Source organism: Pseudochaenichthys georgianus, chromosome 1, assembly GCF_902827115.2.
Source record: "Pseudochaenichthys georgianus chromosome 1, fPseGeo1.2, whole genome shotgun sequence".
Taxonomy (NCBI): domain Eukaryota; kingdom Metazoa; phylum Chordata; class Actinopteri; order Perciformes; family Channichthyidae; genus Pseudochaenichthys; species Pseudochaenichthys georgianus.
Window position 1 is genome coordinate 45,156,285 of NC_047503.1, and position 14,298 is coordinate 45,170,582.

Sequence of the window (14,298 nt, forward strand, 5' to 3'; positions counted from 1 at the left end):
ACCGTAAATTAATGATTCCCCTTATGGGGACCTCCAATTTGTCCCCATAAGGGAAGCCAGTCCCCACACGTGACTATGTAAACAGATTTAGGTCCCCACAAGTATAGTAATGCTACACACACACACACACACCACACACACACACACACACACACACACACACACACACACACACACACACACACACACACACACACACACACACACACACACACACACACACACACACACACACACACTACGCCCCCACCCCATCAGCATGGTCCATTATGAAATAATCCGTGGCGCTGTGCAGTGATCTGTAAAGTGTTTTAATCTGTGACGCTCACCGGGAAGTAGAGCAGCAGCGAGCCGAACAGGATGGTCTCGAGGAGCAGGAGGCCGGACGCCCGGATCCTCTGAGGGGACGAGGAAATACAAATAATGTTAGAAAGTTATAAGAGCATAAAGGACAAAGAATAAAGGACTTTACAGGGGTCCCGCTATAAAAGCCAACAAATCAGCAGAGGTGAGACAACTAGTTCCATATTTAGCCCGAGCAACGTGGCATTTCAAAATAAAAGTCCTACATTAAAAACTTAAATAGAAGTAGAAAAGCGGCTGTGCAGCGATATTTTGAACAGAACTGGGAAAACCTGACGGATAAAACAATACGAGACGAGGAAAGGTATTCAATTATGCGGCTAAATATCATCAAGAAAAACATTACTATACAAATATGAAAAGTTGAAAACATACTCCCCCCTACCCCCTACCCCCTAAAACAGGGGTGTCAAACTCAAGGCCCGGGGGCCAAATCCGGCCCGCCACTTCATTTTCTGTGGCCCCACAATAGCTCTGAAATAATATAATATGTTTATTATACGGTTACATGGCGATTTACACGTTGCCCATAAACTACATGTCCCACAATGCATCTCAAATTTGACTTTTTTCTCAGAATTTGACTTTTTTTCTTCAAAAATATGCCTTTTTTTCTTAGAATTTTCCCTTTTTTGGTCACTTTTTTTTCTCCAGAATTTGGCTTTTCTTTTTAAATTATTTTGTGACATTCTCACTGAAGAGACTTGCAATTACTTGCCTTAGACTTCTGCTTTCAGACGTTGTTAATTATTAAGTTATTACCCTATTAGATAATAATCCACTGCATCCACTATCATGTAATAATGCATTATTTTATTTAAAATATTTATATATGGATTTTGATATAGTCTTAATGTTACAACCGGCCTTTTGAGTGCAACCATAATTCCTACGTGGCCCGTGAGGAAATTGAGTTTGACACCCCTGCCCTAAAAGCTCCTGTCTCTTCAAGTCCTCTGCATGTGGAACAGGAAGGGCGGCCAAATCTGAGGCAGTTGGAATCCCACATCTTCACTTCAAAACCCACATGTAGGCGCAAAAGCACGTTTTTCAAGATATACTCCTTTTTGAAACAATAATGATAAGAGACGTTTCTGGCTGCATCAACACATGTCTGACGTAAGGTATCTGATCACAGCTCTCCTCTCAGTACGATGGCCCTGTGGAGCCAGAAGACCTCCTGCCTCACCCGGTTCCTGCGATGCCTGTAGGCCACCAGCATGCTGACGAAGATGAGGATCATGAAGACCCCCTGCAGGGTGAGCACGGCGCCCCGCACCACCCCCCCCTGCTGCACCCAGCAGGGGGTCCCGTCCCGGCAGCTGCTGCACCCCGGCCAACAGGGCAGGCACACGGGCAGGTCGGGGTAACACACACCTTCAATGCTGCTGTTCATAGAGCCGCCATCTGCACACACACACACACACGCGCACACACACACACACACACACACACACACACACACACACACACACACACACACACACACACACACGACCACTCGGTTACATGTGACACCAACACCTCTCACTGCACACAGCAGAGTAGGGATGGGAAGGCAAAAGGCTGAGCCAGTCCTAAACATGAACTGAAACCAGTGGAAATATATCGGCTCTAAACATTAAAAATAACGTCAAAGTCTAGTAATGCTCTTTGAAAATGTAGCAACAACTGTAATAAGTCAAGCAAATATTTAACTTCATCCCCCAAAGGAATGTCAGTTGTATGACTTTGTGAGGAAAAGAAAATGAAAAGACAGACAACAAAGTATAAAGTGACTTAATGCTGGTTACGGGGATTTTATCTTCTGGGTGAAAAGGCTGAAAAAGTCCTAAAAATAGCAGCGCAGGCAGACGGGCATGTCAGGTAACACACACCTTCATCCCTGCTGTTCACAGAGCCGCCATCTGCATCCACACACACACACACACGCGCACGCACGCACGCACACACACACACACAGACGGGACGACTCGGTTACATGTGACACCAACACCTCCTAAACATTAGCTGAAACCAGACAGTGAAATATATTAATATATACATTACAAATATAAGTTAGAAATATATGAAAACAGGGATTAATCATCGTTAATGAAAGATGTGCAGAATATAGAATAAGTCAATAACTCTTCATGAAATGAAAGGAAAAGACTCGAGCGTCTATAAAACCCATATATATATATCTATATACATGAAGTGGCGTGTGTGGAGTTTAAGAGGTGCAGACATCCTCTCTCACCTGAGTCTTGAGGGATGGTCTCGGGGTCGTAGTATCCGTCTCGGCAGCGGCAGCAGTACTGACCCAGACGGAAGCCCTGTCCTGGAGTCGTGATGCACTGCAAGAAACAACGACAATAAGAACAAATGATGCTTCTCTTTAATTACTTTGACTATATGATGTTTTAACAGATTGCATCGTAAAGAGTTGGATTTCAAGGCTTTTAATTCAACATAAAGCAGATCGAGGTGCTTTCAAAATACAGTGAACGTATTGAAATGGTCTATCCATATAGAAATGCTCACAGCCTGATTTCAGACACTTCCTTTGTGCTTTGGTTTCTATAAGTTCTTATGTTAGAAGTTGAAAGTGCAGAAAAGACTCGGAATCACTCGCTTTTTTCTGAAGGAGAGCTTAAAGTATAATAAACCACATTCTGGTAGGAACCCAAAACACAACCTAAAAATGAACATATGTCCCCCTTTAATAATAAGTGTCCTTTCTTTCATTGACTGTTTGAATGTCAATGTTTCAGATAGTTTGCTGTTGTTAAGCGCGGTCACCTGTACTTCCCCTCATCCAGACTTGTCTCTGTCTTAGGGTGTTTGGAGGAATGCAAGAACAAAGTGTTTCCTCTGAGATGTTGCACGGGGCGAGGAAAGCAACCGAGGTGGTGATTTTGCGGGCGAAGTATTCCTTTAGTGTTGAACTATTTACGGTGTGAAGCTCAGTGCACACACTGCTGCTGCTGCACTCTAAAAACGAAAGCAGGCGACCTTTCACCTCCACTTAATGAAATGCATGGTTGCAAGATAGACATGTGAGTTAATTGATTTAGATAAACATTTTAAGTTGCAAACATTAATTGATAAGTTGTGTTGACGTAATAATGTTGGTAATTACATCAACTTAATATTGTGTATAATTTTAACTCTGATTTCTGCGTTAATTGACTTAAAATAAATTCAAGTTGTAGTAAGTATTGGCTTGATAACTTAATTGTTCTACACCTTGAGTTAAGGATGTCAAGTCCACTCCCACTTAACATGCCGGGACAAGTTCCCACAGTTAAGACAAATAGAAATACACAAAGGACATTGAAACACAGTAGATAGCCTTGTAGTGCACTGTATAGGCAAACTGCTGTTTGACCAAAATAAGCAGCTGTGAATAGTTCTGTGAGAGGACACAAAGTAGAGGCTACTGTGAGAGTAAAAATACTTTGGTTACTATAGTGATATCGCTTTTGATTCAAAATGAATCTCGTGGAGCAGATCAAGGATGCTTCTTGAGGTAGGATCGTTAGAGTTGTTATTGAAATGCAAGTTGTTGGCAGTCTCCCATTCAGAATATATTCATTTAGGTCATTTATCTTTTTTTAAAATAGCACAATACAATTGAAGTACGCAGAGAACTATAGCCATCCGCTGCCTTGTCGTGTACCTTGGAGAAAAGGAAGAGGACCTTTTCAAGGAGTTTAGCGACGTAATAAAACATCTTGAAATAAAATAAAATCCATGCGCCCAGTGTAAAAACAGTGTCAGCTACATTTTGAAGCATATTGCACTTTTGGCCACACCCCAATCAATAGTATCTTAGCAACGTTCAGCATGGATAGGTGTTGACAGCGATGGCGTGGGAAAAGGATTGTGTAACATTTGAAAAGTGTCTTCTGCTCTTCTCTTAACCCGTTCACATGTTGTAAGGAACCAGCAAGAAGATGAGAAGATACTAAAACGTATCTACTAAATCTGTCCACATGCATTTAAACACTAGGCAAAGTACTCAAAAGCACCTCTGTGTGTCTTCAGGACCACGTTGCCATGACGACACACACATGCAGACTCAATAGGTGAAAACAAGACCAGCGTTGCAGCTGGTAATAATGGCTCTGAATTCGCTAAGAGTGACAGTTTAAAAAGTATGCAATCACCTAATTCATTATCTCTGATGCGCTAACCTATTATTCAATGTGCTTCAAAAGGACATGAATATCGCCTTCATCAGTGACCGGGCCACCCAGGACAGACCCGGCGTCATGGGCGGGCCCCATGGGGCCGGGCCCGCCCATCCAGGATTTGGGCCCGCTGTTTTAATCAGGGCTGAATACAACATTTTAATTGTTTTATTATTATGTTCAGTGGCGGCGCCAGGGTATACTTGGGTAGGCTACAGCCATACCAATAAATGGCTTAGCTCCACCATGAAAAATGATTTTAAAGGAAGCTAAATAAAGTCCGACAACTCTTGCGGAGTAAATTGCACAGACAGCAGTTAGTCAGATTGATTTCAGCAGCCGCTTGTCTGGAAATACCGAAGACTAGAAACGGTTTGAAAACTTTTGTCACCTAGTGATCATCTTCTCAATAGAACATCTTTGATAATGTCTTCTGGCCAATCAGAATCAAGATAACGACGTGGTGTCGTTGCAGGAAGTCCCGACGGAGAATATTTTTGCTGTAGTAAATCTCTATATACATCGATACAACATTACGTGTTGATAGAAATCAACACGTAATTAAATAAGACCCCATGGTTTGATGATTGATGTGTGGGCTGTCTTTCATGTTGACACACAGAACAATGGGGGCTATCCACCCTTATCCACCATGTAAAGTAATTCACAGCCTCTCCTCGTCTCTCTGTGAGGAGCAGCAGGTTCAGCTTTCAGAACAAAGTAACAACAAACTGAAATGGCATTCATTTTTTAAAATGTGTTGTGTATAGATTTATTTATGTTTCTTCTCAAGAGAGGACCAGAATGTGTATTTTATGTTAGTATTTCAAAAAATCTCCCCAGACCCCCCTGCAGGGGTTGGGTTTTCAGCATGTCAGCTCTTTCACAATTCAGTTTTCCCGGGAAATGTAAGTTTCGGGGTGGGCCCGCCCTGGTACATCAAATGCCCGCCCAGAGACGTATGTCTGCCGCCGGGTCTGACCCAGGATCTGACCACACGGTGGCAACCATCGTGGTCGAGGGACACAATGTGTTCACAATGTTTGAAACAATGACTGTCGGCAGTGGAAACATCTTTGTTACATCTTTTGTGAAATGGATGTGTGTGATCTGCAGACTGGCGGCCATTGAGAGTTTGTTTCTGTAGTTTCACAAAAACGTTACAGATGTTACATATTTGGCACTGGTTTTAAATCTGCAAAGGCCTCTAACTTCGTTGTGATGGCAGCATGTATTAGCTGTGTCCCCAGGTCCCACGGTAATACGGCTCATGTGTTTATTTATTATTTGCGGGGGAAAGATTGAAATGAAGCTCAGCGCAAGTTCCTCCAGGAAGACTGGGTGTGTATACATTCACTCCGCAGCTGCATATAACCAGCTCATCACAGGCGTCTCTTTAACCTATCACATTTCACCTCATTCTCCAGCAGCCAATCAGCGAGCTGCAGCCACACTATAACATGGCTCTCCTCTCTCCTGCAGTCGGCTGTGATTTCAGGTGTTCATGCACCATGTGGCATGTGTAATAAATGTTCAAACTAAATGAATTCTCTCCTGATTGAAACTCACGTGTTGAAATAAACAACTGCAGCTCAAAATAAAAAGTGAATTGCTGAATACTTTTGTTGTGGAATCAATTAGTTTCTTTCTTTAAAGGCAAACACATGAAAAAGCTAAGAAAAAAAACTATTGAATACAATATATTTGGAGCAACTTCATTTATAAATGGTTGTCAACTTAAAATCGTGTGTTCACAATGAGGGTAATTAAGTCCATACAACTTAACATTCCTTTTAAATCATGTGGTAAAACTAGTTGGAGCAACTTAATCTTTTGAGTAATCAACTTGAACACTTGTGTTTATAATACCAATTATTGAGTAAGTGGTAATTAAAAACACCTCTGATCGTAGAGGAAAAGCCTTCTCCCCTAACTCTAATAACTTTGTTGCTTTAAGACAATTTCATTAGAAGTCGTCTCAACTCAATAAACATCGATGCAAACTGTTGCATCGATTTTCTTTGTTGAGGCTTTTGTTTTAGAGTGTGTGAAGCGAGCGGCTGAAAGGGGTCAATTTACTCTCTGTCACTCTCCTCCCTCTGATGTAAGCTGCAGTTAGTCACTCAGGATACGCACACACACACACACACACACACACACACACACACACACACACACACACACACACACACACACACACACATGCATACACACACACACACGCACACACACACACACACACACACACACACACACACACACACGTGCACACACACACACACACACACACACACACACACACACACATGCATACACACACACACACACACACACACACACACACACACACTTGCATGCTCTGTGTGTTAATCTAAATTAAAAGCTAGATACATAATGCCTCTTCTGAGAGCATTATCCTTTTCTAGAGAAATCCTGGCACACACACACACACACACACACACACACACACACACACACACACACACACACACACACACACACACACACACACACACACACACACACACACACACACACACACACACACACACACACACACACACACACACACACACACACACACACACTCAGATGCCCAGAGACTTAATAGCACGGGCAGCAGAACATTAATGTGATATGGATTAAACGGAGCTTTAGCAGACATTAGTGGGGCTTCACAGATTCAGTTATATGTGAAGTTCAGATGAAAACCCCGGCGGACCTTTGGATGCTTTGCCGCCTCATGTCTTCCTCATGTCTTCCTCATGTCTTCCTCATGTCTTCCTCATGTCTTCCTCATGTCTTCCTCATGTTTACATTCATATAGAGGAAACGTGTGAAGCAGTAACTATAGGTTACTTACGTAACCCCAGCCTCAGATTAACATGAAGTGAGATGTCTCACTATGGGATGCGCCTCATCGCGGAGCAAACAGAAGCATCAATCTCATTACGCCAATCCTGATTGGCTGGTGATCTTGACATCAACGTCAGGGGAAATCACCCCCTATAAGTAGCCTGCGCCACGACGCATGCGTCATTCAAAATAAGCACCTCTTCTCGCTTCACCATAGCAAGGAGGGCCGTCTGGTGAGACATCTCACTTCATGTTACTCTGAGGACTGGGGTTACGTAGGTAACCTATAGTTCTCATTCATAACACTCCATTCGATGTCTCACTATGGGATATTGTAGCTCCCGTATTGCCAGACGAGCTTATCTCGAAGATCACCGATCAACCAGAATTTAACAGGTGGAGCTCGGACTCAACAAGGTGCCCAGCACTGCTCGGGCACCTCGTAAAGAGACCTGGTGGAGGAAGCTCTCGCACTCTGAATAGTGTTATCACCTTCTGAGGGAGTCCCACTGTATTCAGATTGTACCACTCACGGGTCAGGCCCGTAGTTCCCCGCGCTCTGGGCGTGGGTGAAGGATCGCCCCCCCCCCCCCCGCCTGAGACAATCTGTCCCTGCGTGTTGGGGGCTGCCACGGCTGCCCGCACAACAGCTGATATATCTCCACCAGCCCGTACGTTGCGGGCTAGGGTGGAAACATCAGAGTACGTGTGTGGCGTTGCTCTTTCACTCTGGCCGGAGTTAAGGGGAACAGAACCAGGGGTGGGAACGCGTACAGAGGACCCGGAGGTTAATCGTGTACGAGTGCGTCCCCGCCTAACGGTGCGTTTAAATCGTGCATTAAAGAGGACAGCTGTCATTGAGCATTTTTTCTTTATGCGAACAGACTTAACGCGGCTCCGCCGTAACCAGAGATGGGGTCGTTACTAAAAAAAAGTAATATATTACATATTACTTTAAAAAAAAGTAATATATTACACTACTTCGTTACTATCTACATAAAGTAACTCGTTACTTTACTCGTTACTTTACTCGTTACTTTACTCGTTACTTTACTCGCAGGGCCGGCCCGCCCCTCCCTGCAGGCAGATCACGCAGACTGCTAAAGTTTCAAATGTTCTCTTTAGTTCAGTTTCCATTGTTGCATAAGACTGATCCAGATCCTGAATGTTTTCCTATCTGACCATGGCTGTCCTCTGTCTCCTGCTATCTGACCGTGGCTGTCCTCTGTCTCCTGCTATCTGACCGTGGCTGTCCTCTGTCTCCTGCTATCTGACCGTGGCTGTCCTCTGTCTCCTGCTATCTGACCGTGGCTGTCCTCTGTTTCCTGCTATCTGACCGTGGCTGTCCTCTGTCTCCTGCTATCTGACCGTGGCTGTCCTCTGTCTCCTGCTATCTGACCGTGGCTGTCCTCTGTCTCCTCCTATCTGACCATGGCTGTCCTCTGTCTCCTGCTATCTGACCGTGGCTGTCCTCTGTCTCCTGCTATCTGACCGTGGCTGTCCTCTGTCTCCTGCTATCTGACCGTGGCTGTCCTCTGTCTCCTGCTATCTGACCGTGGCTGTCCTCTGTCTCCTGCTATCTGACCATGGCTGTCCTCTGTCTCCTGCTATCTGACCATGGCTGTCCTCTGTCTCCTGCTATCTGACCGTGGCTGTCCTCTGTCTCCTGCTATCTGACCATGGCTGTCCTCTGTCTCCTGCTATCTGACCATGGCTGTCCTCTGTCTCCTGCTATCTGACCGTGGCTGTCCTCTGTCTCCTGCTATCTGTATATTTTGCGCAGTCTATCTCTGCTCACGCTGTTGCGTCGGCGTGTTCTCCTGCGTGTTGGCCATGTGTTGCACTGGAGCCAGACTTCAGCCGAGCACGTACGAACTGCGCATGCGTGAGTGGCAATAACTCTCCTTACCAGCAGGCGGCGGTAGTGTGTATTCGTCATTCAAAACAAGCAACAACCGGAAAACAGAGAAGAAGAACTACGTGTGTGTGTGTGTGTGTGTGTGTGTGTGTGTGTGTGTGTGTGTGTGTGTGTGTGTGTGTGTGTGTGTGTTATAAATAAACAACAGCTATGTGCGTTAGCTTCACCTAGCATGTGTTCTTTGCAGGTGTTTGTTGAGGTTTGATTATGACTGATTTTAGAAAGTAACGAAGTAACGCGTGTCGGGGCAATGTTAGTAACTGTAGTGTGATTACTGGATTATAAAAGTAGCGCGTTACACTACTCCGTTACCGACAAAGTAATATTATTACAGTAACGCGTTACAAAGTAACGCGTTACACCCAACTCTGGCCGTAACGCACCCACAGCGGACTCCCGATCCTTGGATGAGGAGTCCAGTCTGCATAGAGTGGTGCACCTCTGGACAGTAGTTCTGTCCCGAGGTGCACCACTCCCGGTACCAGAGAGAGGAGACGTCTGCCGCTCCAAGGGATCAGTTTGTGTGCCAGTGTGTGTGACTGGAGACAACGCAACCTCCCTTGGCGGTTCATACACGATATCGTGTTGTCTGTCCTCACGAGGACATGGTGTCCTCCGAGAGAAGGCAGGAAGCGTTTTAGGGTGGGGAACACCGCTAAAAGCTCCGGGTAATTTACGTGCGCCCGCTGGAGGTCTCTGCTCTAGAGACCTCTCACCGGGCGACCTTCGTAAATACCCTATCAGCCTGTCTGACCTGCGTCCGTGGTGACCACCTTCCGTGAAAGGACAGCACCCGTAGGCGCGTCCCGCACTAGAAAAGTCGGGTGTAGTGCCACTACGCATTACAAATTGGTATTTGCAGCCTGGGCCGATGACATGAAGGTGTCCTCTTCTTGTTCATCCGACTCGGACAGGAGGAACGCCAGGGCGTCCTCCTCATCGTCCTCCTCATAATCCAACTCGAGGACATCCTCCGCGGGTGAGACCATGGTGAGGTCTAACCGGGAGCCCCAGCTTGGTAAAGCTGTCACCGGGTCCCGGCCTGCCAGGGCGCGGGATCCCGGTTCTGTGGCCATCGCTGATAATGAGCCCCAGACCGACACGGAGAGGGGTTCGCTCTCTGTGGCGGACGCCCCCGTGTCTTGACTGCAGGCCGGAGGGTCCGTGGACATGGGGGGGTCCTGCTCCGACAGGCTAGCTTGTCGTGCTAACCGTCGGCGGAGGCTCTTTACTGTGAAGCGGACACAATGTCCGCATGAGCCGGGGTTGTCGATAGCGCCTCGGGCGTGTTCCAGCCCGAGGCAGGACGAACAGACCTGGTGTGTGTCTGTGCCCGAGATCTTCAACCCGCAGCCGCAGAGTCGAGCCACCGAGTCGAGCCACCGAGTCGAGCCACCGAGTCCCTGACTCCTCTGGTGTGAGGGAGAGGGGCGTCCATCTTTGTCGCCTCGTGGCGTGGAGAGGGCCCGCTCTCCACAGGTGGGACGGGAGAAAAGGTATTACCACCTTGTCCTTAATCCGGGGAAAGAGGACGGTGTGGGTCTTTTATTCCCGGAGAATACTGACTGGTGTGGCAGTATGCTCCTCTAATCCTTTTCCCCTCCGTGAGGAAGAGAAAAGAAAAACTTCCTCGCTACCGTGGTGTCGGTAGAGAGGGAGCGAGCTAGCAACAGGTGTGCTGCTAGCTTGAAAAAATCGGACCTACCTTACTTTCTCGTAGAGAAGGGCGAGGTCGATTTTAAGTACTAACGGCGTTAGTACTACCGTCTTCCTGCGAAGCAGAAGGAGTAGCCGGCGAGCGCCCGTCGACCGAAATGGTATTTGGGTTCAGTCTGTGGACAGTGAAGCTTGCCCGGCTACTGTGAGATGTGCTCTGAAGCGAGAAGAGGTGTTTGAATGACGCATGCGTTGTGGCGCAAGCTACTTATAGGGGGTGATTTCCCTGACGCTGACGTCAAGATCACCAGCCAATAATCACCAGGCGTAATGAGATTGATGCTTCTGTTTGCTCCGCGATGAGGCGCATCCCATAGTGAGACATCGAACGGAGTGTTATGAATGAGAACTAAGCTGTTTCATCGAGATCTCAACATGGACTGGAGCGATGTTGAATTCAATGCTATAATAATCCACTAGGGAGGTTTGAGTTCGTAGTTAAACAAAGAAATACAACATAAATTCACAGATAACAAAATGCAAAAAGACTAAGAGCAAGGAAGTAGTCCGTGTGCTTCACAGTATATGCATTGCATGCGGCCATAGATGAAGACCGAGCAGAGAACAAGTGTTTCATTCACATTTTGGGGGAATTTCCAAAATCGCAAAAGGTGCAATATTTGTTTAATAAAAAAAACGTGTCCAAATAACATGTTACAAAAATCGATATTTTTCTTGCTGCAGGATTCTCCCGCCCTACAACTTGTATTCTAGACTTCAGAAAGAAGTATTTGTCTGGTACAAGTACTCAAAACGTATTATAATTGAACATATTTTTCAATAAATCAACAATGATGAAGTAGAAGTTTAAGAAAATGTTCCTGCACTTGGTGTTATGTTTTGTGATATTGCATAGATTCTCAAAAGCACTATTGGTTTGTAGTTTAAAGATGAAAATATATATGTAACTCTGCCAACAATATATTTTGTATTTAGCTAATTATTTACCTAAAAACTCCTTCAAGTAATTGTTTAACTAATACAGACAAATGTTAGTTATTTTAGCTCAGATCGCACACAAGTCAAATAAAGACAGATTCCACCGCTCACAGAAATAGACTTAATAATATATATATATATATATATATATTGCATCCTACTGGATATATATCTCAAATTCAATTCAATATTTATTCCAAATGATTCAGCCCTACCATAGGACAATAGGCATCAAGAAACTCTCCACTTTGGATGATTACATTGTTGTAACATATCGATATATATTTAAGTCCAAATAATTACAATTAGATTATTTTAGTGCATGATAATGTTAACATGTGTCTTAGCTTAAGTGTCCTGAAGAAACTAAACAAAGGATTGTTGTTAAAGGCATTTTAAACAATGTCAGGAGGGCCAATCTATACTTAGTACTGATATCTGCTTTTGCTCCAACTAATATAAAGATATATATAAATAGTCCCTCGATTAACGAGGCTGTTGTTAAATTACAGGCTGTGTTTAACATTATTCAGGCTCAGCTCTCTGAGCTTAAGCTTCTTTTAAATGTGGATAAAACCAAGGTAATGCTCTTTTCTAAAGCTAAAAATACACCGGAGACTGCTTTGGATATTGTAACTACGCAAGGAATACAACTTGAAGTGGTTACCTGTTACAAATACCTGGGTATCTGGCTTGATGATTGTCTCACTTTTAAACTTCATGTAAATAACCTGCTAAAAAAACTGAGGGTTAGGCTAGGGTTCTTCTTCAGAAACAAGTCCTGCTTCTCGCTGGAGGCCAGGAAAAGGCTCTGTGACCTTTGACCTGTGCTGGACTATGGGGATCTGGTCTATATGAATGCACCTGCCAATTACCTGGGCAAGTTAGATGCTGCGTATCACAGCGCACTGAGATTTTTGACAAATTGTAAAGCACTTACGCATCACTGTACCCTGTATACCAAGGCGGTTCTGCCATCACTTCCTGTACGGAGGCTCAGTCACTGGTACTTTCTCATTTACAAAGCCATGTTGGATAAACTACCATCTTACATCTGCTCCCTGATCTCTCTGCGAATTGAAAGTACTTATTGCCTGAGATCGCATGCTGTGGTTTTATTAAATGTGCCAAGTAGGACTGTCTTAGGGAAGAAAGCTTTCAGATGTGCAGCTCCACTAACTTGGAACAGTCTGCAAAAAGAATGGAACATTACCAAGCTAGTAGCACTACATGTGTTTAAAGCTCGGTTGGATGCTACTCACTCAGATGCTGTTGGTACCTGTACATGAGGTTAGATATGTAAATTGTAATCCCTGTACATGTTGCTGTATGATGTCCTTTTGTTGTTCTGTTGTTTATGTTGTTATGTCTTCTTGTGGAACCTACTGCTGCAGGTCTCCCTTGAAAAAGAGATTGTACCTGGATAAATAAAGGTTTTGAATTGAATTGAGATGTGGCCATTAAGACACTTTCCGGATTAACTGAATACATTAAACTTCAGGTTATTTAAAACTGTAACCTTTCTCCTGGTTTTGCTCACTTTGACCTTCTTTCTTAACTTGGACATTTGTACACTGCAAAGCTACACTGCAATGCACTGTTTGTACATTAATCATTTTAAGTAATTATGTGGACAGATCTAAGCCACAACTCCACTAGCTTTACAAATGTGCTGTTGCCTTACTGACACGAGACAACCAGGAAGGCTTGGTGACCCAGTACGACGGGACAGAGGCTGCCAGGTGGAGAGGGAGTTTAAAATATACACTTTTCTTGTGTACGAGAGCTCTGTGAGTGCACAAAGGGGAAGTATGTCAGCGGGACGGATTATCACCGTAATCCATCAGATCATCCTGCAGCCGCCTTTAAATAGACGGCTGAGATGAGAGCAGGGAAAAGGGAGAGCATGAGGTAAAGGGGGATCTATCTTTCTATCTATCTATCTATCTATCTATCCATCCATCCATCTATCTATCTATCTATCTATCTATCCATCCATCCATCTATCTATCCATCCATCTATCTATCTATCTATCTATCTATCTATCCATCCATCCATCTATCTATCTATCTATCCATCCATCTATCTATCTATCTATCTATCTATCTATCCATCCATCCATCTATCTATCTATCCATCCATCCATCCATCCATCTATCTATCCATCCATCCATCTATCTATCCATCCATCTATCTATCTATCCATCCATCTATCTATCTATCCATCCATCTATCCACCTATCTATCTATCCATCCATCCATCCATCTATCTATCCATCCATCTATCTATCTATCTATCCATCTATCCATCCATCCATCTATCTATC

At 44.5% G+C, this 14,298-nt stretch overlaps 1 protein-coding gene across 1 annotated transcript in view; it reads right to left on the bottom strand.

Annotated features, from left to right (window-relative positions):
* gpr179 (G protein-coupled receptor 179) overlaps positions 1 to 10,487 on the bottom strand; it is a 29,464-nt gene extending 18,977 nt beyond the window's left edge. Inside the window, exons 1-4 of the mRNA XM_034088961.2 lie at positions 10,347 to 10,487; positions 2,606 to 2,702; positions 1,553 to 1,770; positions 330 to 398 (exon numbers count right to left, since the gene is read on the bottom strand). Coding sequence (XP_033944852.2) covers positions 330 to 398; positions 1,553 to 1,770; positions 2,606 to 2,702; positions 10,347 to 10,487 — 525 coding nt within the window. The remainder of the gene's footprint in view (positions 1 to 329; positions 399 to 1,552; positions 1,771 to 2,605; positions 2,703 to 10,346) is intronic.
* Positions 10,488 to 14,298: the final 3,811 nt, after the last annotated feature.